Raw genomic sequence first — 25,991 nt, forward strand, 5'->3', positions numbered from 1 at the left:
TAAAATTACACAAGCGTTTTTATAATACTCGTTTCTAGGCTCATGAACCCCTATTTCTCATACCTCACACCTTTGTTTTTTCTTAAGGAATTCAAATTTGACTTGAAGATGTAATGTGAAGCATTACAAAAAATGCAAGGGAAATAATAGTATAGGCACAGCATTGCAGTGGGGAGGTCAATGAGCCTGTTGGAAGACTTGTGGGTTGGAAGAGGATAATGTCGACCTGGCAGATTTGCCTTAGAAGAAAATCAGTGAGCAGATGCAAAACAAAGAACAGGATCTTCTGACCTAAGCATGTCTGTTGTTTGGGAGGACACCTCCAAAGTTATCCCTTTATTACAACACATTTCAAACTGCCAGAAAAGAGAGTGAGGAGAACAGGCCTTAGTCTTTCGTATGACCTTACACCATGGTTGCAGAGATGTGGCACATAAGACCACTGCCAATATAAATACTGGATTTCATGGCATGAAAGTTGTCCTCAGACAGAAATACATCTCAGTATATATGAAAAGGCATTAAAAATCTCTTTCACCACCTCTGCGCTAAAAGGAATGGCAAAAATCAGTAAAGATGATTACTCAGATGAATACTTCAGCTTACTTAAAAAATAATGTTTTTATCCATACCACTCAGACTTGAAAGAAAGCAGAGTATCTGATGCATGCTTGAGGACAAGAACTGTTCAAAACTAAAGCAAGCAGAAAAATGTTTAATTCACAAGAATGGTTTATCAACCACACTCCCAAGCGTCATGAATATTTTCCTGACTACAGGCACTGAAGATATGCTTTGTTAGTTCTTTATAGTTATTCCACGTATGCAAAAATAAATGAATTAAGCATTCTGTAATAGCTTAGAAGTTTCTAGAATGAGTGTGTGGCCAGGAACCAGCGCCTTCCGTCTACTGAGAAACAGAAACTCAAAATATGGAAGAGCTACTCCCTGCGACAGGCCCAGGTGAGAAGACACTTCTGACAGGGCTTTGATGTTTATTTGCATATTCCGGTTTTGTGGGATGGTGCCTCGTATCTACTGAATTACATCACTTTAAGCCATCTTCTGCCACCTTCCCTTTCCAGGACTTCCAGAATTTCCCAGTGGGACTTTAATGGCACTGCACACTGGTCAGGAGGCTGCAGGCAACTGTCAGACTGGCTTTTCTTTCCTCACCAAGGAGGAAGTGCCACTCTGTACCTCTCTTTCTAAGCAATAAATTCTTGGAGGAAAATCTGGATTCTCGTGTGGAATATTATGCTTTAAAAGGCAATTTCCTCAATGAAAGTGCAAACTCTGTGAACTATGCAGAGCCATGTCTCCTTGCATGTCCTTTGGAAGATGGCACTCTGAGGCTGTGGACAGGACAGGCGGCAGAACAATGATGCAGCGAGTGCTGCCAATCCCCTGTGGGTTTTGGTAATGTGAACAGTGTGTGCCTGTGAAAAAACACTGAGCTGTGCTTCCTAATACTGGCCATGTTATCCACAGCACCCTTTCATAGGGTTTGCTCTGGAAATCAAGAGCGACAGCTTGTGAGAACTTGGCACCATGCCTGCTCTTCTGAACCCCAGGCTGCCAAAGCCCAGTGATTAGAGAAGAGAAAAGGGCTTTTAAGCACAACAAGAAAGGACACAGCAAGTAAGACAACTGCTGTGTACACAGTAGCAATGCTGGTGGCCTGAAATGAACACTGCTGAACAGTTGGCAAAATGTCTAGAAGACTGAGAAGTTCAGTCTAGCAGCAAAAGTGGGTATTGAAAATACTGAGAAACCACAGAACCAGATATTAAAGCAACTCTGTTAAACATGCAGACATGATGAAACTGGCATTCAGAGTATATATCAGAGGTACAAGAAGGATTTAGAAATTTCTAAACATTATATGAAACAAAGGAACATCCAGGTAAGGGTAACTGGGTGACAAATAAAACCCAGCCAGAAGAAATGAAAAAGAATTTAAGGAATCAGCAGTAGTCACAGAAGTAACATGAACCCCCTCAATTTTGATAAAATCCTTGGTCCACAATCCTAGCCATATGCCAAGAACCATATTACAGACAAGACAGGCAATTATCCAAACAGCGCAACGCACAAAACATGGAACATGTCAGGACACACCAGTGGATATGCGAAGTTGAACAAACATAAAAGGTGGGAGTAAAGTATGTGGGACGTGAAGGTCAAAGTTCACAGTACAGGGCACATGAGATACCCTCAGGCACTTTAAATGGCACTAGACACTCGTGTTTAAGCAAATCAACACTCAACACTGACCAGGGAATAATTCAGCTTGCCTTAAGACAGACGTCTGTATTTTGTTAGATGAAGAGATAATTGCACCCTAGTGATGGTGCTCATTAAATCACCACCCATTCCAACACGGGTTTATGCACTTTGTTTCCATATAGCCAACTACATTTATGCCTCTGAAGCAGAAGCTGTATTTATGCACAGCAGGAATTTAGATGAAATAGCCAAAACTTTGTTTGGTCAGTGGCAGGGCAGAGATGGACTGCAGAAGCGAAAGCAGAAAAGGACCCTGTTAATAAAACCATTTCCAAGGCTTGAATGGCCTTGGCAGGTAGAGGGTTGTTTATTTTTTCCCAAATTACACATTATTCAATCTCTAGTAGACAGTATTCTTTTTGGGTGAAATCCACATACACTTACTAGCTTCATTAATTTTTTTTAGAAGTCTATGTTTTCTGATGTACCATGAGAGAGACAACACTATACCCATATTAATTCAATTATTCCTTTTTACTGAGGTTGAGTATGTTGGTCAGGATACTTCTTTTTTTTCAAAAGTTTATAATGGACAAATGATGTTATTAAAAATATGATTACCTTCTGTTTTCAGAACCATTTTTAGTTCCAGAGTTCACATAAAAATTGAAAAGAAAATTATATGCTGTCCTGCAGAATATTTTATACCACATTGCAACCTACATATTCTCCAAGAAAATATCACTTTATATTTCAACGTTCTTTTTATATTATGTTGCAAAAGTACTTCATGATGTCACTTTTACAAAAGCTACTTGACAAGTCTTTCCTATCCATGTCAAAATGAACTTGAAATGCAGTATTTAGTATTTAAGGGCTGATCACCCAAACCAATCATCTGCCAGAAACATGTTAATGAAATGTCTAAAAAGAACGCCCCAACCACTTTCGAAGTTGTATTCATATTCATAGGATTTTGGAGCAACAGAAAAATAAAGTGAAGCAATTAAAAATGGAGATATAATAACAATTTTCACTGTAGAAGACAGTCAAAAGTTAAAAAAGAGATAATAAGATAATGATATATAATTACATAATAACTGCTATTTGCGATTTATTATGTTCTTTTGCACATGATCATAATCAATGAGAGCCAAGTAGCCTATTTTTTATTTTTTAATGAAAATTAAGAAAACTATAAACAGTAATCTAGTACTTAGGAACTGTTATTCTTACTTATGAACTACTACTCTTACCCATCTTTGGTAACATTGAGCTTAATGTCTGATTAAGGTAAGAAAAAACTTACTTTTTTTTGTACAAAACCCTTGTCTTTCTCAGGCTCAATAAAAAAAGTTCTCTGCAGTGATGACACCACAGCCTGTCAAAAATTAATCCCACTCAAGCCTATTAATGAGATATTGATATGCATATGAATACATTAACAACTATGGTACAGGACAAAGAGTGGGAAGATTTGGAAATAATAATAATAATAATCTAACTAGGTAAGAATCGTGCAAAACTGAAAACTATATTACTGATTTTTTTTCAGACATAAAATGAGACAGTAGAGATTTCCTAGACTGGTATCTATTTGAGCAGTAAAAGCAGAAGGGAAATAAATGACATTGGAGATTTTCTTCTACTGAACCCCTTCCAAAGTCACTGAAGAAGCTACCTGACCATACCAGGACTTTATATGGGCTCAAATTCAAAGTCAAGCTTTATGATCACACTATCCATGAAGATAGACATAAACATTCAGGCTGGATATTGCAGATCCAGGTATCTTTATGCCTTCGCAAATTAAATCTGCATTTTTATCATAGAATAATAGAATGGCTTGGGCTGGAAGGGACCGTCAAGATCTTCTAGCTCCAACTGCTCTTTTTGGGTAGGGACACTTCCATTAGACCAGGTTGCTCAAAGTCCCATTTAGCTTGGCCTTGAACACCTCCAGGGATGGGACACCCACAACTTCTCTGGGCAACCTGTTGCAGTTCCTCATCACCCTCATCATAAAACGTGTCTTCCTAATGTCCACTCTAAACCCACCCTTTTTCAGTTCAAATACATTGTTCCTTGTACAGTCACTACAGGCTCAGGTAAAAAGGATTTCTGTGTCTGATTTGTAAGCCCCCTTTATACATAGAAGGCTCCTCAGAGCCTTCTCTTCTCCAGGCTGAGCAGCCCCTGCTCTCTCAGCATGTCTCCATAGGAGAGGTGATCCAGCTGTCTGACCTGGTCTGGAGCCACTCTAACCTGTCCATGTGTTTCACATGCTGGGAAGCCCAGAGCTGGGCACAGTACCCGAGGTGGGGTCTAATGAGAGTGGAGTCACGGGCAGAATCTCCTCCCTTGCCCTGCTGGCCATGCTGCTCTTGATGCAGCCCAGGATGTGGCTGGTTTTCTGGACTGCAAGTGCACATTGCTGGCTCATGTCTGAGTTTTCATCCCACTATTTTACTATACTCCACAGTGATATATTACCATTGCTGGCTAAAGAAGTAGCTTGAGGTCGTTCTTATGAAAACGGGGTGTTGCACACATTGAAGTAGTAGTCGCACCACGTGATCTCAGGCACGGACCTGAGCTAGCTCAGTGACAACACTGATCACTGCTGGGCTAGGCAGCAGAGCCAAACAGCCTCTCGTGAAGGAGGGCAGAATGCAGCAGTGAGATCACCTGCAGTGACGTGAATAGCAGTGCATGAAAAAGGTGAAGTTTCTCCTGCTTTTATGTCTGAGCTTACTGAAACTTCAGAGACATGCACATTGTTTGCAGAACTAAGCATATCCATGTCAGGTCCACACCAAGGACTGTGCAGGTACAAAAAGAACAACTATCTAAAGGGTTAGACATTGTCCAGATTAAACAACACTTCTGAACTGAGAATAAAGTAATAAACAAGACAGAAATAAAATTCTACCTTAAAAAAACCCCCAACAGGAAAGACCAACAAACCCCAAACACATGTAAATAACTACAAGCAGCTCAAAGTTCCAGCTAATGACTACAGCAATCCAGTCACCAAAGGCATCTAAAACAAGTATAAAAGAATAAACAATATAGAATTACCACTTTATGTGTAGTCTCAGCATTTTTGGTTTTATCCCCTGAGATGCCAAAAGCTGACAGAATAATTGCTAACATTTCCAATCACTCAGATACACTCATACTAGTCCAGAAGCACACGCATCTTCTTAATGACACTCAACTGTGGCCAATTCAACATATAAAGGATGACTGTTCTATTTTTTAAATTAAAATGAGAGCATACATCACAAATCACTCACAGAAACAAAGGAACAAACTATCATAAATATGTCATGGTGAATGGAAGAAATCCCAGTTTTTCATGCTCCATAATATTTGAGTCTTAATGTAATAATGCTTTCTTTAAGTCTAAAAACTCTTTTCTCTAATTTACAGAAAATGAAAGAAGTAAATCAAACTCAAGATAGAAAAACCGATTAGATTGGTACCACCTGTTACAGCTTTGTTGCAGTTCTTATCTAAAAAGATTCTTAGATTTCTTTTCTGGGATCTGGAATCTCTTCTAATATTTGCCTACAATACTCCTCCTAAACTTTCACCCCATACATAAAATGTATTCTAAGACATAAAAGAGTTGTCCTTTTTTTGTTTTTTTCTTTCTAATGATATTTCTTCATACAATTCAACAAGAAATCTTTCCACATATATCTTAGCAAAATTTAATTAGGCATGCTGAATGGAGACACGTTACATATGCTTCTGTGCTAGCCAATGTATTATGAAAAGTTATTTGATACTGTATTTCATAATATACAGTGATAACTTACATGTGAGCGAAACAAATTCTCTCCTCAATCATACTAGCTTTTTCAATTATCCAAGAATATTATTTGCTCCTCTTTCTCCTCTCAATTTTATAAACCACTGAATACCATTCCTAAAGCCAGGAAATGACACTAGATGAATTAATAATTCATTGTAATATGACAACTCCTAGATTTCACTGCTGTACTACATTGTACAAATAGCATAAAACAAAACGTGAAAATTTGCCCTTATTGCTATATAGTATAAGCAAAATTTATAGTTGTGACATGGAGAAGCCCAGTTTGGAAACAAAAGGCCATACAACAAATAACATGGTCTATGATCTACCATAAGTTCTTTCTCACTGAAGCCCATGTGAAAAAAGTAAGTTAAGTTTATATATCAGGGTTCTTTTCTGCATTCTTGCTCTACACTTGTAAAATCCTTGCATCTATTTTTAATTATAGACTATTCCCTTCATTAATACATTGCCAGTATACATTTGAAATGTATTTCTGTACATGTATTAAGCCAAAATTCCATACAGTCCTAATGTTGAATAACATCTTTTTTGCTATACTTGAAGTACTTTCGGAACCTTTTTAATAAACTATTCTAGCAATCCATAGTACTGATATATTTCAATTAAATGAATGTAACCATTTTCATTTAATCATGAACTTGCATTAAAATTATTGTAGATGGTTTGTACCTATAGATCATAATGCATATTATATATTCTATACACTAAGCAGAAGAGTAATAAATGGTAAACCCTAAAGAAAAAAAAAACCATAGGAGTTACTGTATGTGAACCTCATTTAAAAACCTCCACATTTTATAAGTTCATCCACTACATTTTTAATAATTTTATGCAGAATATATAATAGTAATGTTTCCCCTAAAAACTTTAGAGTAAGAAGCAGCAGTGATAACTGTCTGTATCATGAAAGGGAAATCTGCAAATCTGCAGATTCAGTATGTCACTCTGCTAATGTAATAAGAAAGACAGGAAAGAAGGTGGCAGAGAACAGACAAAACCAAAGACAGCCATTTCAAATACAAGAATTGTAAAACATGGGGACTCATATCACAGAGGCATGGACTCACAGAATGGTTTAGGTTGGAAGGGACCTTAAAGATCTAGTTCCAACCCCCCTGCCATGGGCAGAGACATCTTCCACTAGACCAGGTAGCTCAGAGCCTCATCCAACCCTGAACTCTTCCGGAGATGGGGCATCCACAAGTTCCCTGGGCAACCTGTTCATGTCTCACCACCCCCAGAGGAAAGAATTTCTTCCTAATATCTAATGTAAACCTGCCCTCTTTCAGTTCAAAGCCATCACCCCTCGTCCTGTCACTACAAGCACTTGTAAGTAAAGAGTCTCTGTCTTTGTTGTAAATGTACTTTGTTGTACTTTGTTTGCAGCCATCAGCTACTGTAAGGCTGCAATTAGGTCCTCATCCCAAATTATCCAGGGTCTGGATCATGAAGGGGGAAAAAAAAAATAATTCAAGGTTTAATATCACATCATTTTTTTACCACACACTTGTCAGCACCATGACTGAGCCTTCTACTTAAAACTAGCTGAAGAAAAAGCTTCCCATATCTAACGCGGTGATGATTGCAAGAGATTAATTTCTGTAATGCATGTTTTAGCAGTTGCGGCTAAATCTTCAAAAGAACAAACTAAAATATTAATTCTGCTTGCAACAGGTGACACCCAGGGTCTGGCCTTGAAATAGTAAAACAGAATTAATAATTTATTGACAAACTATTTAAGAGTACACATTTGCTACATCAATTTAAACAAATGTGCAATATTACTTTTGGACTTACATATGTAACTGTGGATCAAGTCTCTTAACAGCTAGAGACTCAATATAACCAGTGCTACACTGGAGTTGAGAGTTATATGGATGGCTAATTACATTTTTAATTAAGGAAGTATGACTTGCTGGACATTCCCTAGATCTCCTTATTCTATAAACAGACCCCCAGAGAAAGACTAACAACGTAATACAAAGGAAACATCCCTTTTCTTTCTCTCTCATGCCAAAAAAAAAGCATTTGGTAACAGACTTTTTCAATATGAGGAGATGAAGCAGGACCTGCAGCTGGACAGAAAAACAGAGAAGTTTTTATTTATTTTTTCACCTCACTTCATAAAAATGACTCTGAAGTGAATTCTTTACAGTCTATAGACACCCCCTAAATCATTCATCTGTTGGAGCACTGAAGAACAAACACACAGTGCAGCCATTGACTTTCACAGCAGGGTTTGTAAGCACATGAAGAAGGAAAACTTGCCTGTAAGGCCAAAATCCAGCAAAGCATTTACACATTTATAAATTTAAAAAATCCCAGCTGTGTTCCTATGTCTTCTAAACACAGTTTATGAGAGCAGGGTCCAGTAAGTGGTGGGGTTACTTCTAAAGACTTGTTTTCAAAGAAATGTCTCAGAGACTGTGAAAGGCAGAAGATGACAGGAGGCAGGGATTAGGGTAAGGCTTTGTGTTGATTTTAATCACTAACTTCTACTCCTCCTGTCTCCTCCACGAATTCTGCAAAAATAAAAGTTCATTCTATTTTGGATTATAAATGGACTTGATCTGATTCAAACCAATGGAATATCTGAGTTCATATATAGATACAATACTGTATCAGTAAAAAAATAGGCAAAAGAGCCTGAAAGCCTTGAGCACATCCACAGATGTAGAGATAACAGCTCATTCATCTAAACTCAGAAAACTCTGAATTTAGTGCAGTAACATGCTGCGTATGTAAAAAGACTGGTAATTATCAACAGATTAATTCTCTGTAGACACCTCTAAATTAGATGGACAAGAGCTGTTATCCTTTACTGTGGGGAAAGTAAGAATCTGAGAAATAAAGTCAGAGCTGCACAGTGGTGGAAACTAAAGGAAAACTTTACAGTCTTGCACACTCCAAATGGATATGGACTCCATATTGGATTGAATTCATGTTCATCTCCAATCAAAATAACAGAAACCAGAAAAATGAGGAAAAAGTAAATAATATCACTTGCCATGCTAATTTCATACCTTCTGATTTCACTGCATATTCAAAATTATAACTGTCAGAGATGCACATATGCCTTACTTTAGCTATGTTTGATAAAACACAAATGTATCTCACACTCAAGCATTCTTGGAAAGAAGCTTGTCAGAGAATACTTCTCTGTCAGAGAATTTTTTTCTTTCAGAGAAGATGAAAGGAAGATGGGGTGGTTTTTGTTGTAATAAATGGCTATAAACTCAAATTAAATCTGTACAGATTTCCTTAAAGCTATTATTGAGAAGCCACAAATTATTATTATGGATTGCATAACAACTGTACTGCGATGAAGTTATATCTCTAAAGTTATATTGATGTTGGGTAGATAAATGAAAAAGGAATGCTACACTACAACAGTAATCAATCTGAAAAATGATCCAGAGACTAACCAATGTCTCTGAATAAGAGAACATTAATCCCTGATGGAGATATTACAGACTAAATAATATCTAACTTAGCAATCTAAATTCTACTCACCATCTTCTTCTATTATGTTTCTCGTGGAATTGAATTTCAGGGGACTCCACAGAGTTGTTGCTCCAAGTCTGATTTTTTTTTTTTCATTATTATATTTAATTGTGTGCACTGTAATTTAATTTACTGTAATGCTGCCTCTATTGTGGCAATGCAAAATTCCTTGTAAGAGTAGCCCATTAAAGTTTATTAAAAGTATTTATCATGATCCTCAAGAGTACAGATAACATTATGCATGGAAAACTGGGATTTAATGTAATTGTTACAAATAATTCAAAGCAGTTCCTTCTGCGTTATCTATATGTAAAACAGGAAGAACAATAATCGTAAAACAAAACTCAGCAAGATCAAACCTGGTTTTTATGAAGCTGCACGGAGATAAATAAAATACTTTGGAATCTAAGTCACTGTTCTGAAAAAGTACAGATAGGAAAAAACATCACTTGGAAAAGATACTCAGTCCCCCAAATTGTTGTAAGCAATTGAGTTAATTTACTTTAATTTCCTTGTCTCTCTTGTTTTATCTTCCCATCTCTATACATGAATGCGCTGCTTTATTTCTTCCCATGTTTATTTTTTTTTAAGAAAACTCACTGCCTTGACAGGCAGTTAATGCCAGGACTCACCCTGACAATGCTGTTCAGGATTGCAAATGCCACGTGCAGGAGAAGGGGATCTCCCAGCTGGGTGCACAACCAAACACAATCAAACCTCTTGGGAGACACGAGGCACAGGAGTGCCCCCGCGGACAGTGGCAGAAACAAGACACTGTCAACGTGCACCAAGTGGTTCTCTCCAATGGAATATGAGTGAGCTGAAACCAAGAGGAGTTTGGCACAGGTCTGCATGTGAAACTCAGACTTCTGGGTGTCAAATGGGCACCATTGCAGACACAGGGGAGACTGCAGCTGAGTCACTTGGCAGCATGTTTCTAATGCGTAATACATGTGTACATATTCAGAAAATCTTACAATATTCCACAGACAAAAAATTTAAACTGCTTTCAGGTAAAAAAATTACTAAACATTTACAAGTTGGCAAAACTGAAAGCATGTTAATTTTCACTACTTCAAATAATACATATTTTTCTTTGCTAAGGGCTATCTTTAATCTTTACCCTTCCCACATTTCTCTCTTGCCACTTCTTTGCCTTGCCTTCTTTAAAGTTTCATGGTCTTCCATCACCTTCAACTCAGAAAGAATAAAGCTGAAGCACTACCTCAATCTTTTGCCCTTTGGAAGCAGCCTAATTTTGTAGAAAGCAAAGAATGTGTCCCATCTTTTTACACACAGCAGTGTAAGTCTTACAAATGCCCCGTCAGAACAATGAAATATGTAAGTCTGTTTTAACATTACATTCAAGGGAGGCAATGAAGACTTTTAATATCACCACTGTGTTACATCAGTAATAAAAGAGCATCTGCTTGAGGTCTGATGTGATTCTTCTGCGATGACAATGCAATTTTCTTAACTATCAGCTTCAGAGTATGAAATTTTTAACACAGAGCTAAATTGCCCTCTTAGCTATTCTGTTTTGAAAATGTCATCACTAATTACATGGAAGCATCACATCACTCCGTGAACTGTGCTAGTAGGAGATACTTGAATTGACATAGCTTGTTGAATCCTTACAACCACTCTAACACCTCACTCTTCAGATTGGAGCTCTAGTTTAAAAATTAATAGAGAACTATTTGGAGATTGCACTTGAATTTCATTTACTCACTCAGGTAGATACGAAGAGTGATTTATTCCTTGCACTGGTCATTGGCAAAACTGCCACTGGCTTCAGCAGTACAAGAAATGCACTTGGGACTCCGAGAGTGTTAGAGGAGATCTTATGGACCTCCTTAAGCATCAAAGAAAAATACTCCAACAATTTTCAAGTTTTATTTAAATTACAAACATTTAAAGTACTTAAACGAGTGTCCCACTTTCCTGGCTGTTTTAACCTGTCTTGGCATGTAACCAATCTATGAACTTTAATTTTTCATCAGTACTTAATACAGGTCTAGGGTAGGAAGATATGGTAATCTCAATTTTTCTGCCAATTTAAATTTTCAAATTTAAAATAAAACCTTGTGGTTCCAATATTCTATGTGTATGAAGAAACTTAAGTTTTTTTTATTTAATACCAAACAAATTCACTAAAACTAGAATATCAAAAAGATCAGAGACTTCAGTTCGGTTTCTTTTAATAAGCACACACTTGCACAAATTGTTCGATATTTATAGTTTTTTTCAAGAAATCACAGACAAATAAGTTACAGAATCAATGAGGCAGACTGTTTCCAATATTTACAGCCCAAAGTTTATAGTCCAAAATTTGTCTCTGAGGGACAAAAAGGCCATGAAGTTTTTTCATTTGCTCAATTTAGGATTCTTCTCTCCTGGGGAATCTTTACTGAGCAAAACACCACCAGAGCAGCCTTCACCATGGTCTTTTCTGTTACCTTTGCCTCAGGGAGACACTGGATAAGAAGTGGTAAGGAGATAAATATGATGCTCCTGTGACCCAGCAATTCCTGATGGCTAATTCTTGACTCTGATGATAGTCCAGATCCTGCACCACTAAAACAAACTCCAGTGACTGGGGAACAACATCTACCTTGTGCAACAACCTGTGTCCCTTTTCAGAAACTGACACTGTGTACATGTGAGTATCTAATCACACGAAAATTAGCTGCAGTAAATTGGGCTCTAGCTATAATATTAGAATGCTCTAAAGTCTGCTGACACAAACTCACAAGTACCATTTTTTATAGTGCAACTAAAAAATTTCCAGCTGCCCTGAGGGCAGCATCAGGTTGCTTACTGAGACACATAAACGACTTCTCTAACAAGACAAAAAATGTCCTGTTCACATACTCCTGCCATGCCCAGGCAGAAAATGCAGAGAAGAACTGGAACCTGACTGGAGAAGTCAACAGACTGCCCCAGTGCCCAATCTTCAGACCTAGATTCTGAAGTGCAGGTCAGAGCTTACAAGCAGCACAAACCACAAGTCACATCTCCAGAGAAAAGATTTTTCTAGAACTTGAGAGACTCAAACAAGGTGAAAGTCACTGTTCCAGACAAGGAGCTGCACTGCCTCATGTATGGGCAGGAAGCAGTAATTTGGTGGGTTCTGATACTGGTATCTTTTTCCAATCTAGGTACCTTTTTCCAAACCAAAGAATGGTTTGGTACTGATGCTTTGTCTTTACATGCTGCATAAAACTCAGCAGGGAAAAAAAAAAGGTGGTATATCACCCCCATTTAGGATATGGAATGATCTGGAGGCTTATTTAAGTATGACTTGAGAAGGCAGCAGGTTTTATATCAAAGTGAAAGGAACACTGTTGACTAATTTGGTGATAATCACAAAGTAATTTTACTTCAGCTATACTCCTCTTAAAATGTAAGTGATGTCAACTCCTTTTAAAATGGAAGTCCTACCAATCTGTAGAAACATTTAGGAAATGGGTTACAAATCGATCTTAACACTTTCGAAGTGACTGTGCATCTTTTGGGGATAGAAGAGCTGAACATTAAATAGCATGGGAATTTAAAATGGTTAAGAGACAGACATCCCTAGTCACTGTGTAGGAGAAAACAGAAGGAACTGGCTAACACAGAGAGACTTAATGCTCAACCATGAATTGGAGCAATATATCACACACACATCTTTCCTTCTCCACATATACATACAGATAACAAAGCTTACAAAAAGCTTACCTTAAGCCTAACTCCCCTAAGCAAAGTCAGAGTGTTACCCATCCAGTCAAAAAAAGCAGACCCATCCTTAACCCAAAAGGAATTGCGTAAAAGACTCTTTTCTCTGCAGCAAGATGGACTATGTACTTAAATGAATTCTAAAATTCAGAGAGGGACGTCATTGTAAATCTCTGACATAAATATAACAAACCACCTTTGTAAGGAAAAATCCATGCTGCAAAGAAACAAATAAACTTGAGAGAAATGGAAACAAATGGATTTCCAAAATTTTACAGCACAAACTGTAAGAGCCAGGCACTACTCTGCTGCAGATCATTTGAAACTGCATAAATTGAAGGAAAAGAGGCAGTTGCTCTTTCTAGCCAGGTTCTAAACCCAAAGTTACCAGGAGATGCCTGTTAACACAGATAAGCTTTCTGATATATATGGAACTAATAAGGCATCTCCTGGATCAGGTATGAAGACAGGACCATTTGAATATCAAGAAGGGAAGAATTAACCCTATGGAGCCAGTTAACTCTTTTGGCCCAAGGGCCTCATATTTTTGAGCTTGATTACACTTTAGCCAGCAAGTCAGACAGATAGCTAACTAATGGAACCTGCAAAAACTATTAAACAAAAAATGTTCCTTTCTGCCAGGAATGTGGTGCTACAAATGTTCCTGGGAAAGGCAATAGTCCCATAGAAAGCAGAGAGGCAAGAGGCATAAATATTAAAACATGCAGGAATATGACAAGAGATTAAGAGGTTTATGACTCCATATCTAGAGAGAATCTCACTGAACAAACATACTCTTTTTGTGCCAGAGGGAGGATAAATGACTGAAAGCACAGAGTTTACTGTAATATCCAAAAATACAAATTTAGTTAAAAGGATGTGGCTGAGAAGCAGAGAAGACAACTTGTTTTTTCTAGGTGTTGCACTCTGGGTAACACGGGAGTTTTCTGAAGAAAAGAGCGGAACAACCTTCTGGAAACAAGCTGATTTGCACAGGTGTGAGGAACTGGTGAAATGTAAGAGGGGGCAGAGAATGCAGGGACATAAGACACCTAAGAGAAGCAATGGAAAAAGCATTTTTCATGAAAGTCTCATCCACATGACTTCTCATGAATGGATTCTATAGGCATCTCTAAGTTTAGACAGCAAACAAAGAATGAAAAGTACGTGCTGAGAAGGTGATGCACAAAAGCTTCCCAAGGACTAGGAGCCAGAGTAGTAGCTCACGGCATAGTATCGACAGCTTTCAGGAAATTCTAGTTTCTAGACAGAAGTTACATAGATTTTTCTTGAACACTCCTGCAAAACAAAGATTTATCAGCCAATATACATAAGCTGATTTCTTTTAAGGTACAAAACCCCACAAAAAGTTTCCAGACTTTGGTAATTTGTATTTAAATCAATAAGAAAGTACTGTATAAATTATACTAGTGCGCTTGTTTTATGACAACAAAACCGCTTTAACCAGAGCAAGTTGTATTTTCCTTAGCAATGTAGCAATCCACACCATTATTTATGCACAGAGTCAAACATATTTTCTTTACATTTTACCAGTATTTCAACCTAGAACAGCCTCTCTGAAATGCTAATTGTAACTATTACCCATCCCAAGATCATTCTCACACTCTTTCACTTGGAACTGGTAACAGTGATGCACATGGATCAGATAATTCCTACCTCTCACTGTAATTGCACAGGGATTTTGCTTTCTTTTGAGTCAGTAATGTCTAAATTGGATTAAGATAAATCGCTTATGAGCCTTTCTCTACAGACATTGCTTTCATGACTGCTATATTTAATGCCAGTTTACCTCAGAACTTCATTTTTTACACCAGTCTTACAGAATGAGTTTCCATGAGGTTCATACTCAATTTCAGATTATTCTTAAGGACTAAATACCCTATGAAGAGGAAAAGAAAATACCCCAAATTTTGCTGACATACTCATGAGTGAATGTAGAAACTGTCGTGCTGGCACTGTTCACTATGATCAGACGAAAATCAAATGACAGGATCAGAAGAGTGACCAATCTCAAAATCAGAAGACTTTGTCTGTCTATTAATGTGTTTAAACATCTTTACACTCCCCTGTCTGGGCAATTGACGCTCTTGGCAATAACAATCTGAGTGGGTGGTTGAGAATGGAGTGAGTGGGCATCAGATGTAGCACTGATGTGAATTACTGCTACTTAGCAGAACATACACTCTCTCATCCAGGGAAATATTTTTTTATTATTTCATAAGTTAGACATAAGTAATTAAAATATTTTACCCGTCAATACTTGGAAATAAAATCAATACTGTATTCAAAAATTATCTTATAATCATAACTGAAGTGTCACTAAATGTCTGACTCAAATGTCATAAAGAAAGCGCTGAAAAATTAAATACAATCTGTGTGCCTAATTTGTCTGGTTTGTGGGTTTCTTTTTTTTCAATATTGCAATTGCAGACCTCATAATGTCTATGTGATTGCTGATATACATCACCAAGACCAAATAATGCCAACCAAAAAATCCTGATTGGTATTTCCTTTATTTTGGCATATTATTGCTTTCATAATTTTAGCTACTGAGATTAATGACAGAGGTGACAGAAAGGAAAGAAGAATAATGCACAACACTACTGAAGGTCATATACACTTAAAATACAGTGAAATTAGCATTATTTCTGTGTTGACCATAATACTACTGTTCTACAGACTCTAAAAGAAGATACCACAGTGCACTCAGTATATTTGGGTCAAATATAGATGAAGCTTCCTTAATGTCCTGGTTTTAGTTGGGATAGCATTAATTTTCTTCCTAGTAGATGGTACCCTGTTGTGTTTGCGATTTAGTACGAGAATAATTAATACTGGTAACACACTAATGTTTGGGTTGTTGCTAAGTAGTGTTTATCCCAAGCCAAGGACTTTTGAGTGTCTCATGCTCTGCCAGTGAGGAGCTGCTCAGGAAGCCAGGAGGGAGCACAGCCAGGACAGCTGACCTGAACTGGCCAAAGGGATATTCCATTCCACAGAACATCATGCTCAGTATATAAACTGGGGTGTGGGGGGAACTGGCTGAGGAGGAGTAACACTTACCTGCAAATAAATACTATGGGGCATTGACTGGGCTGTGATTCCAAACAGTTTGTTTTTTATTTTATCTATAGTGCATTTTTACACACATTTAAGCAAAATGTTCACTTTGTTATCTTTTCCTAGAACTATACCCTGAATAAATACTCAAAATATTAAAAAAAAAAAAAATCTCTAAGGAAACAGAAAACAAAAGAGAAAACCCATTTATGTATACCAGTATTACAGCAATAGTATATACAAGCTGTTCTTTCTCAGGAGAAAGAGACTTCTCTCAGAACAAATGAACTTAAAACTGGTTTCTCTTTTAGGTGAATTATTTAAATAACAGTGGTAATATTGCAGCTGTGGAGGTCCAAGCAAGGTTGGCATAGCAAGAAAAAAATTATATTTAAGCAATTGATATAACTGGAAAAAAACAAATTAGCCATGGACTAAGAGTCTATTATAGGCCTTTTAATTGGGTCATTAATAAACAGACAGGCAATCTAAGTGTAACACCTAAAACAACATATATTTCAACACTAATTGCAACCAGAATCCAGATACAGTACCTTAGCTTTATCCCTCATGGATCCTTTTCCCAGGATGGACATTTTTGCACCTGTTTCTTCTTGTAATCTCTTTAAAGAGTTCCCTCTTGGTCCAAGCAATTTCCCAACAAAATTGAACTAGAATGAAAATAAAAGAACTTTTTAAGACCCACAGGTACTTTTCCAAAAACTTAATAAATAAACATGATGATTAAACAAGAAAACTTTACTTCCCTTTAAAAGAAATACTCCTACTTAGCTCTGAGCCTAACTGACAGAGATACAAGACTGCAGAACCAAGATATTCACCCATCTAGTGTGAAAGACAGTAAAAGCATTCATGGTTTATTGGAACCCCAGGAGGCGTCTCTCTAGGACGAACAGGCCAGTGGCCACTAGGATTAGCAAACTGTTAAACAAGATACTTGTTCATGAGATGGTACTGGGGAAACCCAGAGAATGCCTAGGTTCTTTCCCAAGTAAGCCACCTCTACTGGCAAGTAATATATCCTGTAAATTTAGAGCTTTAGATAGATTTTTAGGAATTGATGCTTCACACATCGACTTGAAAACAAGCTCTGTTTTGTGTATCGGCTTCAAATACCTGTTTTGCCAGCACCAGAACAAATCACAATCAATAGATCTGGTAGATATTCAAGGACATTTTCTAAAAGGATTTTGTAGAACACTGGGCTTTGTCTGCCACGCTGCTAATATTCCTAATCACTGCACACTTCATGTTACTCATCAAATAGTTTTTTCTGTATGAAGAGGAGAGATGCCTACAGCAAATCAAAAGACAGAACAATCAATAAATGAGGTGCTAATATCATGTGGACAACAAGTAGCAAAAAGGGGGGAGTCTATTATGTAATGTGTTTATTCTGTAATCAATAGTCTCTTCAATTTATTTTTTTTTATTTTTTCCAGCATCCTTTAAAATGCTGTGGTATGTGGTCTTCAGAAGCTGACTGGAAATCATCAGCACTTGCTTAAGATGCTTCTGAATTATGTTCAAGTCTGAACAGACAGTATTCTGGTCTGGCTTTCAACAAAGAATAAGCATAGCCAAAGAAAAAAGGGTGTAATTGTATCAGCACTTCCTTGGTTTTATTTTGGAGAGAAAGAATATGACAATAAGAAATATAAATCAAGAAAATGTTGCTGTCAAAAATACACACAAATGTCTATAAAGATGTTATAATATATTTTGTTTCGCACTACCTTCTGTTTTGAAAATGGAAAAAATGTGGAAATATTCTTGTTTTCACTTTAACCAGCAAGAATATAACAACACAAATGCATCAGCCATGTTAGTAACACCCAAACTCTGAATTATGCCAGGTGCTCCAAACCCCAAGCTGGCTTTTAGTCCAGTGTCTTAATTAAAAATCATTTGTACTTCCTTCAAATACTGGTTAAACTATCTAAGAAAGTAGTATATAATCACAGGAAAAATAAATATGTAAGGCAAAATCTACTGCCACTTAAACCAAAATAATTGATTTCTGCAAAATAATGTGTCTGTGAGGGAAGTAATAAGTGGTAACATTTGCAGGAAAATTCAGCATGATTTGAAGCTCCAAAAGCAGATTTTTCAAGCTTGTGTGCTTGTACTTTTTTTCCAACTCTACTTGTTGAATTAATAAAAGTTATCAACTCTTCAAAATAGGGTAGGATTTAGAATCAATGATCCAATCAAGGTATCAACAATTCTATGTCTTCAAACTGTTGCCCTGTTTCTTCCAGGGCAAACTTCGCTTAGAAGAAGTTGTTGGCTTCAAACTGATTATTCAATTTTGTATGAAAACAAACCAAACAATGAGGAAGAAATGGCAGGAACTGAACTTTAATACTAGACTTAATGCATTGATAGATATAAGATTTCAATAATCACCCATCCCCTGTATATAAAGGCTTACTAGAGATGGCTGAGCAAACAGCAGAGCTTTTGTTCCTCTGCAGGGACCCGCTTACGGACAGAAGGGAGGGTGTCACAAGTTACAGCACCAAATCTTTTGTAACATTTACACATCACCAATCAGACAAGAACCATGTCCTGCTGCATCCTTTCAGTGTTTCTTAATATTAAGAAAAGCTACCCCTCAAAAGGTGAAAGAACGATAAAGTTATGTAACTTCAGAGGAAACTGAGAGAAGGCCAACCAAAGCTTGATTACATTTGTTCTCTGAATGGAATAAAACTATTAAAATACACTCTGTGAAGATTTATGTTGGCCATTTATATTTAAGCACTTCATAAACTGTCTAATCATTACCTTGACATATTGCTGCAAAGGAGCAGCATGGCCAGCATAGGCCATGTTACGTACTAAGTGGATTTTAATCACTTCCCAAGAAATAAGTGGCTGGGGATTTTAATTCTATTGATTATGCAGCAGACAGACATTTCATCCACTATCTACAAAACACATATCAGGAAGGAAGCAGTTATTTACAACTAAAAAACTGACGTGCTCTTAGTTTGGTTTTGTCTAAAGTTGCAGAAAAGCCACGGCACTGCACCAGGCATCCTACTGTTGTGCTCAGTCTTTCCAGCATCAGTCTGGGGCCACTGGATATCCTCAGCACCATCTATAATCCCAAAACTCCCCAAGGTCTGAAAGTACTGGTAGAGTGACTTTAACTCAATTACTCAGGAAAAATGATATGCTTTATATTATGTTCACACAAAAGTAAAAGCAGCACATAAGAAGGAGGACGTTGCAGTGAACAGCACAAATTTTAAGAAATCTGAAACACAATTTCTCTTTGTTTTTTAAACTAAGATATGCTAGGCAGAACCGATCTTAATACTGGAAACTTTAGGCTCCAATTACAGCCACACGCATGCACATGCAACCTGAGCATAGAGACAGTGAAGGAAAATGTGGAAACTCAGGCAGTTGGACTGCACATAATGGTGAGCCTTGCCCACAAACACACATTCCTGGTACAGCAGCTGTAACTGCAGATCTTATTCTGCAATCTCAGATCCAATCCAATTCTGCCATGTGTACAAATTTTCTCCAAATAATAGCAGCTCTAAGTCTCTGGGATAATATCTGGTCATATTAGGAGAGGATAGCTGAGAAATGCTGACACACAGAAGAGAGTATTAACAGAAAGCTTTCACTGCTGGGGAGCAAACAGACTTCCACTTGAAAAATATTGTGTTACTAGATGTTTTTATAGGTGGCTTAACTTTTCAATCATGTTTATGAACATGAACTAGGCTTTCTGTTTGCTTGCAGAAACCCTTCGTGGTTTACGGCAGAGATTTTGTTTATTATCTTCTCAGATTTTCTTCTCATCTGTCTGGGGGAGATGATGCATGTCTTCAGGGGAAAATGATCAGGTGAAAGCAGGGGGTGCTTTACTTACAATCAAATGCACATGATGCTTCATGTATCAACAGCTGTGCAATAAACCTTCTCCTCTGCAAAATAAAACCTGACAGAGAATACAGGTCGATAGATCTTTCCTTTATCTACAGCCAGTATCTCCAGCATCTTCCCCACCCAATATATACACACAGTTTCAGCAGATTTATCTGCATCCTGATTACTTTCACACTTCACCCCACCAAAGCAATCAGACAGTTAGGTGCTCAAAGCCAAAACTCTGGCTCCTCAGTTTTCATCAAAGTTTTTGTTCAAACTACCTCAGGACGGCATACTACAGGTATAAAAAATCTTAGGTATAGTTTACAGCATTATCATTCAAGCCTCAAGCTAACTACAATGACTGGTAGAAAATGCATGTTTACATTTGGAGGAGTATTTGTTTCCCTGTTTGATGCAGCCTGAATACATTTCTACTAGAACGGTAACATTTCTTACTTTATAAAATCTAATTTAATAGGGTTTTATAACCAGACCCAAGGAATATGCTTATCATTCAGAAAAAATGTTTGTGTCAGTGACTGTTTCTGTTTTGTACACAGATCAGTGTTCACAGCAGTAACAAACCTAGATAAATAACCAATAAGATAAGACAAATGGTTCCAGCTGTAAGATAAAGCAGAACAAAGTCCTGAACTGGGAGAAGAAATTAATTTCTTCTAGAAGCAGCAAAACAGAAATGGCCCTGGCTTGACAACATGAAACAGGTTTGTTATTTCTCAGCGTGTTTTGTTCAGCATTGCTATCGGTTCCTTTGTGGAGAGACAAAGTGTCACTCCATTTTCAGAGCTACTTATCCTCACAAAATCCTGTCCTTATTCAGGAGAGCAGGAGGGGGGTGGGGGTGGGGAAGAATCTTTCTAAATTCAGTCCTGTTCTAAAGAAAAGGGGAGAAGACAAAGACAGTCATTCCTGAATAAAACCTTACTGCTTGAGACCTGCCTATAATTAAGGTCCTATTCTAGGATTTCTGCTAGTTAATTTAATTTAGAATAGCATTTATTTTAAAATATCTCATCTTTCTACATGCACAAGGGACTTCATGTTAAGGAAGTACTGGACTATCATGAAGGCAAATTTTATTTTTCTCAACATTTTGTAAGCATGACAATGCCTGCAACAGTAATAACATGCTTTAACTTTTGGTCAGCCCTGAACTGGTGAGGCATTTGGACTGAGCATTGTGGGTCCCTTCCTACTGGAACTATTCTCTTCTATTCTCATCTATTGCTCAGCAGATTCTGCAGAGTTCAGGTTTGTCTCCCTCTATATATAGCTGCTTACCCCATGCAATATCCGGTAGTTTTGGCTTTAGCAAAATTAATTTAGTGTTCCAGATAAACATGCAATGTTATTTTTTACAACAGCAATGTGATGTGATACTTGCTGTCTCTTGGAGAAGAGCTTCCAAAGACACCTGTTTGGTAGGACTGAACTTTGCAGGTCTCTAGCAGGGCATGTCAGGAAACAGCAAACAGCAGAAGCAGAAAATGAATGTACTCCAGAGAGGCCCTGGAGATCTACTCCAACGAATGTGTGCTACTGCTTTCTTACAGAGTAGTATCACAGAAATGTCTCTGCAGCGACCCCAGAACCAAAGGAGAGAAGGAGAAAGCTGCCCTTTCCTACAGAGCACATTGGGTCTCATCTCTTTGTTAGGCTTTGAACAATAACCCAATGCCAGGCTGTGCACAGAAAAATTAAATGCTCAAAGGGAAAACACAGCTTCTTGAAAACTCTAGGCCAAATTAATTTCAGGTTTAAATCAGTGGAATCACTTCAAAAATAAATCTGATTAACAAAGTTAGAATTATTAAAGCTACTGTGACTAGAAAATTTACCTAAGAAATAAATGGGGTTTTATTACATCTTTTTTTATCTTGAGAAGTGCTGGGAACTTGTATTTATGGTGTGCTTGAAGAAGATTCTGCAATACTTGTATGGCTATTTACTAGCTCATTGCAAGCAGCTATATCTACAGTGAAAATATATTTTTGGCATAATTCCATGAAACAGATGGTCAGCAACTCCAGACAAAAATCTTCTAGATGTAACTCTACACTGAGATAGGAAAATATCCCCTCACTTTACACTTTTAGTAGTTTTCAGTCAGAATTTTGGTAACAAGTTGTGGCATTCAAATGAAGTAATTTAAATGAGCCTTAAAATGAAAATAAATTTTCTGATAAAAAGAAAAAAAATTGGTGCCTGATATACCCTCATTTAGTTAAACTTTCTTAAGTCAGGAAAATTTGCATGGCTCTTTCTCTAATACATACATTAGTGGTGTTATTTATTAAAATCTGCTCATCTGTAAAACACCCAAGCATTTTATTTCATGTGTTTCTATTTTTAAATCTACTGTGAGGTAATTGAGGAAAAGCCAAGGAACAAATTAAAGTTGTGGATCTATATTAAGTCCTCAATTAACAAGTTGCTAATTGCAAAGGGTTTATTATTTAATTAGAGAGGTATCCAAAGAGATTCATTGTACCAGGCACTGCACAGCCATGCAGGAAGACATGATCTTGACCCTGAAGAGCTGTCAAGTATGCCAAAAAAACCCAAAACAGGCATTGCTGAATGTATGTAGCTACTATTGCTTATTTGGATTGTGAGGAAGTGACTGCTGAAACTACTGCTATTAAAATCATCAGGCTCAGTTACCAAAAAGGATATTATTACTCAAAGCAGGTGCAGCATCAGCGTCTGCTGACAGAAAGACCAAACCAGAGCCTGCTTTTGCAACTCAGAAAAGAGAGAGAGGATCCTAGTGTTCAAGGCAAGGCTGGATGGGGCTCTCGGCAACCTGGTCTACCGAACTGGTCACCAGTCAGAGGTCGTGACTGATCCCAATCCATGTCTCTAAAAGGTCGGGAAGTTCTTTGATGGCTCGCCACTCCTTACTGGGAAACTGTGCGAGAACAGCAGTATTTTTAAAAACTGCAGAGTATGCAGACTTTCCTTTGTACTGAAGTTGTATTTTATTGACTAAGGCAAGAGGGTTCTTTAGGACACAAAGCTACCTGGCTTTTAACATTTATTCTATCCAAGCTTGAAGTAGTCAACTTTTACTATTTCCAGGAAAATAAAATACAAAGTAAAAAGAAATTCTTGAAATTGTGTGTCTAAGACTGGCTCATTTGCAAGACATTACCTAAAATGGTATTTATACAAAGGCCAACAACTCGGGCTGCAGAAGTGCACCACTGAGCTTTTGCCGAAGTGCACGAAGATGTTTATACTGAGTATACTCACAGGTATGGAGGTAGGTACCAAGACTACAACACTTAAAAGCACAATCAACATTTGGCTAATTGGGCTTATTACTCCCACAGATACACAATTTACCGGTCACAGTAATAAACACCATCTGCTCTTTGCTAACTGGCAGCAACCTAACAACTTTTTTCTAACTTGAAGAGTTTGTAATGTAAAAGGAAGATCTAAATAAGTTTTAATACAGTGGGACTTTCATGTGTATCATCTTACTCTTACTGAGCTGAATATGATTTCATATTATGTGAAAGATTTCTCTTTGCCAGATGTTATATTTGCCAAGATAAGCTCTAAGTCAACAAGAAACAGGGTAAGTTAGGGTTGAATACCCAACCATAAAAATAATGCATCTTTCCCATATATGTTAGTAGACTACTCAAATGTAGCATAAAACACAAATTTCTTATCAGTCAAGGAAATTATAACAGTTAATTTGGACCCAGTGTGTTAATGAACTGATTTAACATACCTCCTTATAGTATCTAATTTTGTAGACACCATTGTATTAAATCACAAATGGCTTATGTTAATCTAATTAAAAACTCTGTTAGTCAACTTGATTTTGCCTTTTGCTATTAAAGTAATTATACTTACAGCAGCATTTAAGTATCAATTTACATATACTGAGTACTATGCAAACAATTTTATTCTCAAGTCACATTCATAATCAAAGCAAAGCATTACTTTAAAGTGATTGACGTATGCGAACTCACATAGCTCTGCGGAAATTAAACAAGCCTGTGAAAGCACTCCAAAATATTTTATGAAACTCTGTTTTTTTCACCTTCCTCTGCAACATAACTGTGCTTCAGACTTCGTTAATGTAACACAGAAAAAAGTACTTTCAGGACAACACCTTGAAAGATCAAGACATACAGTATGTGACAAATGAGATGGCAAGCATGAGCTGGAGGGCCTGAGTGGCTTTGAATAATGCAGGCTGTAATAACCAACAGTCTTGCTATTGAGATACAACTCCTGGATGAACAAAACTGCAGTTTGGATGCCCCTACCTGATAAAATATTAAATGATCTGCTAATTTTTTCACTTGCACCTTTTTTCTTATTCTCGCACCCCAGGCTAAGATCTGATTCACACTTAGAAGAATATTATAGAAGTAATATTGAATTCTCCTCTAACACAAAATTAAGAAATGCCTCAGGTATATTTAATAACCATCTGGTTTAAACTTAATATTTATTCCATCACAATTACCTTGCTTTAGCACATCTACAACCTTCAAGAAGGATGAATGTGTTCGCAAAATACATATTAAAGAGAGCCACCAATATGAAGGCAGGGAATATTTTTGATTCACCTTGTAAAGACAATATGTCCCGAGCTCCAGCTCATCAAGGGAGCTCTCCTGGAAGGGTTGAAGTGACACAGTTAGCCATACCCAAATAATAGACTTGGTATCTAGGAAGATGATTCAGGGTTTGAAACTTTCACAGTGGCACCTGACCAGTATGTGTGACTCAAGTCTGTGTGCTGAATTTTCAAGCACATCAGTCCCATTTCCACACTCTCCTCTGCCTTGAGCTGCTGTTCATCTCCAGTTTAACTACCTCATTCATTCAGTAACTGTGTGAACTTTGGTATCTCACACACATTTACATGTACAAAAGCCGTAAATTCCAGGTCTGGAGCTCAATGCCTAGGTCCTGCAATGAACAGAAGAACAACTTCTAGTCCTCTTGGGAACCTGCATCTTCCAGTACTCTTTCATGTTCCTCCAGGAAATCACTGCATTCAAGTGTTACAAATGAGGAAATGTTTTGATTTGCAACCCTCAAGCATTTATACTCCCTGTCTGTCTGCAAATGCAGTAGGCACTGAAACGAACTAAAACGATGACAACAAATATGTGACAAAACTACATGAAACAATAAGGAAAATTAACTTCCAACAGACACTGAGGGGAAATGTCAAGTGCAAATTTACATGGAACATTATGTTCTCTGTAAATCTTAAAAGTGCTTTGAAGCTTTTTTATTTGATAAAGACCATACAAGTCTTAAACACTTAGATTATAGCAACGTAGAGGAAACAAACGGATACATTCTTAAAGGTAAAAACTAAGGATTTGTTCCATTTACTGGCAATGTTTTCCCACCACAAATTTATTTACAAAAAATTTTATTCCCCTTAAAATTGAATACACCTATAAATATTACGGCACCAAAATAAGAACAAAACAGTGCACTTCAACCTGCAGCAACAATGAAATCAGTGAACAACTATTCACTCATGTAATCTTCTCCACCTAAAACACTATACAATGATGTTGACAACTGAGCAAACACATTCTCACATTGACAGCACCATCCTCAAATCACAAAGTGGTATATATTCTTATATCATTAGATTAATATGAGCAACTGTTTTATG

General features: G+C 37.2%; 1 protein-coding gene across 15 annotated transcripts in view; it reads right to left on the minus strand.

Annotated features, from left to right (window-relative positions):
- Window positions 1-25,991, minus strand: part of KHDRBS2 (KH RNA binding domain containing, signal transduction associated 2) — a 299,012-nt gene that overhangs the window by 218,471 nt on the left and 54,550 nt on the right. For all 15 annotated transcript variants that reach the window (XR_006014113.1, XR_006014102.1, XR_006014104.1 and 12 more), the window contains exon 3: window positions 16,939-17,055. Coding sequence is in view for 1 of the 15 variants with exons in the window: in XM_042016440.1 (XP_041872374.1) it covers window positions 16,939-17,055 (117 nt within the window). In the remaining 14 variants the exon portion in view is untranslated. The remainder of the gene's footprint in view (window positions 1-16,938; window positions 17,056-25,991) is intronic.

This window comes from Corvus kubaryi, unplaced genomic scaffold (assembly GCF_017639235.1).
Source record: "Corvus kubaryi isolate FWS band 111438036 unplaced genomic scaffold, C.kubaryi_AGA036_p1.0 split3-73, whole genome shotgun sequence".
Taxonomy (NCBI): Eukaryota; Metazoa; Chordata; class Aves; order Passeriformes; family Corvidae; genus Corvus; species Corvus kubaryi.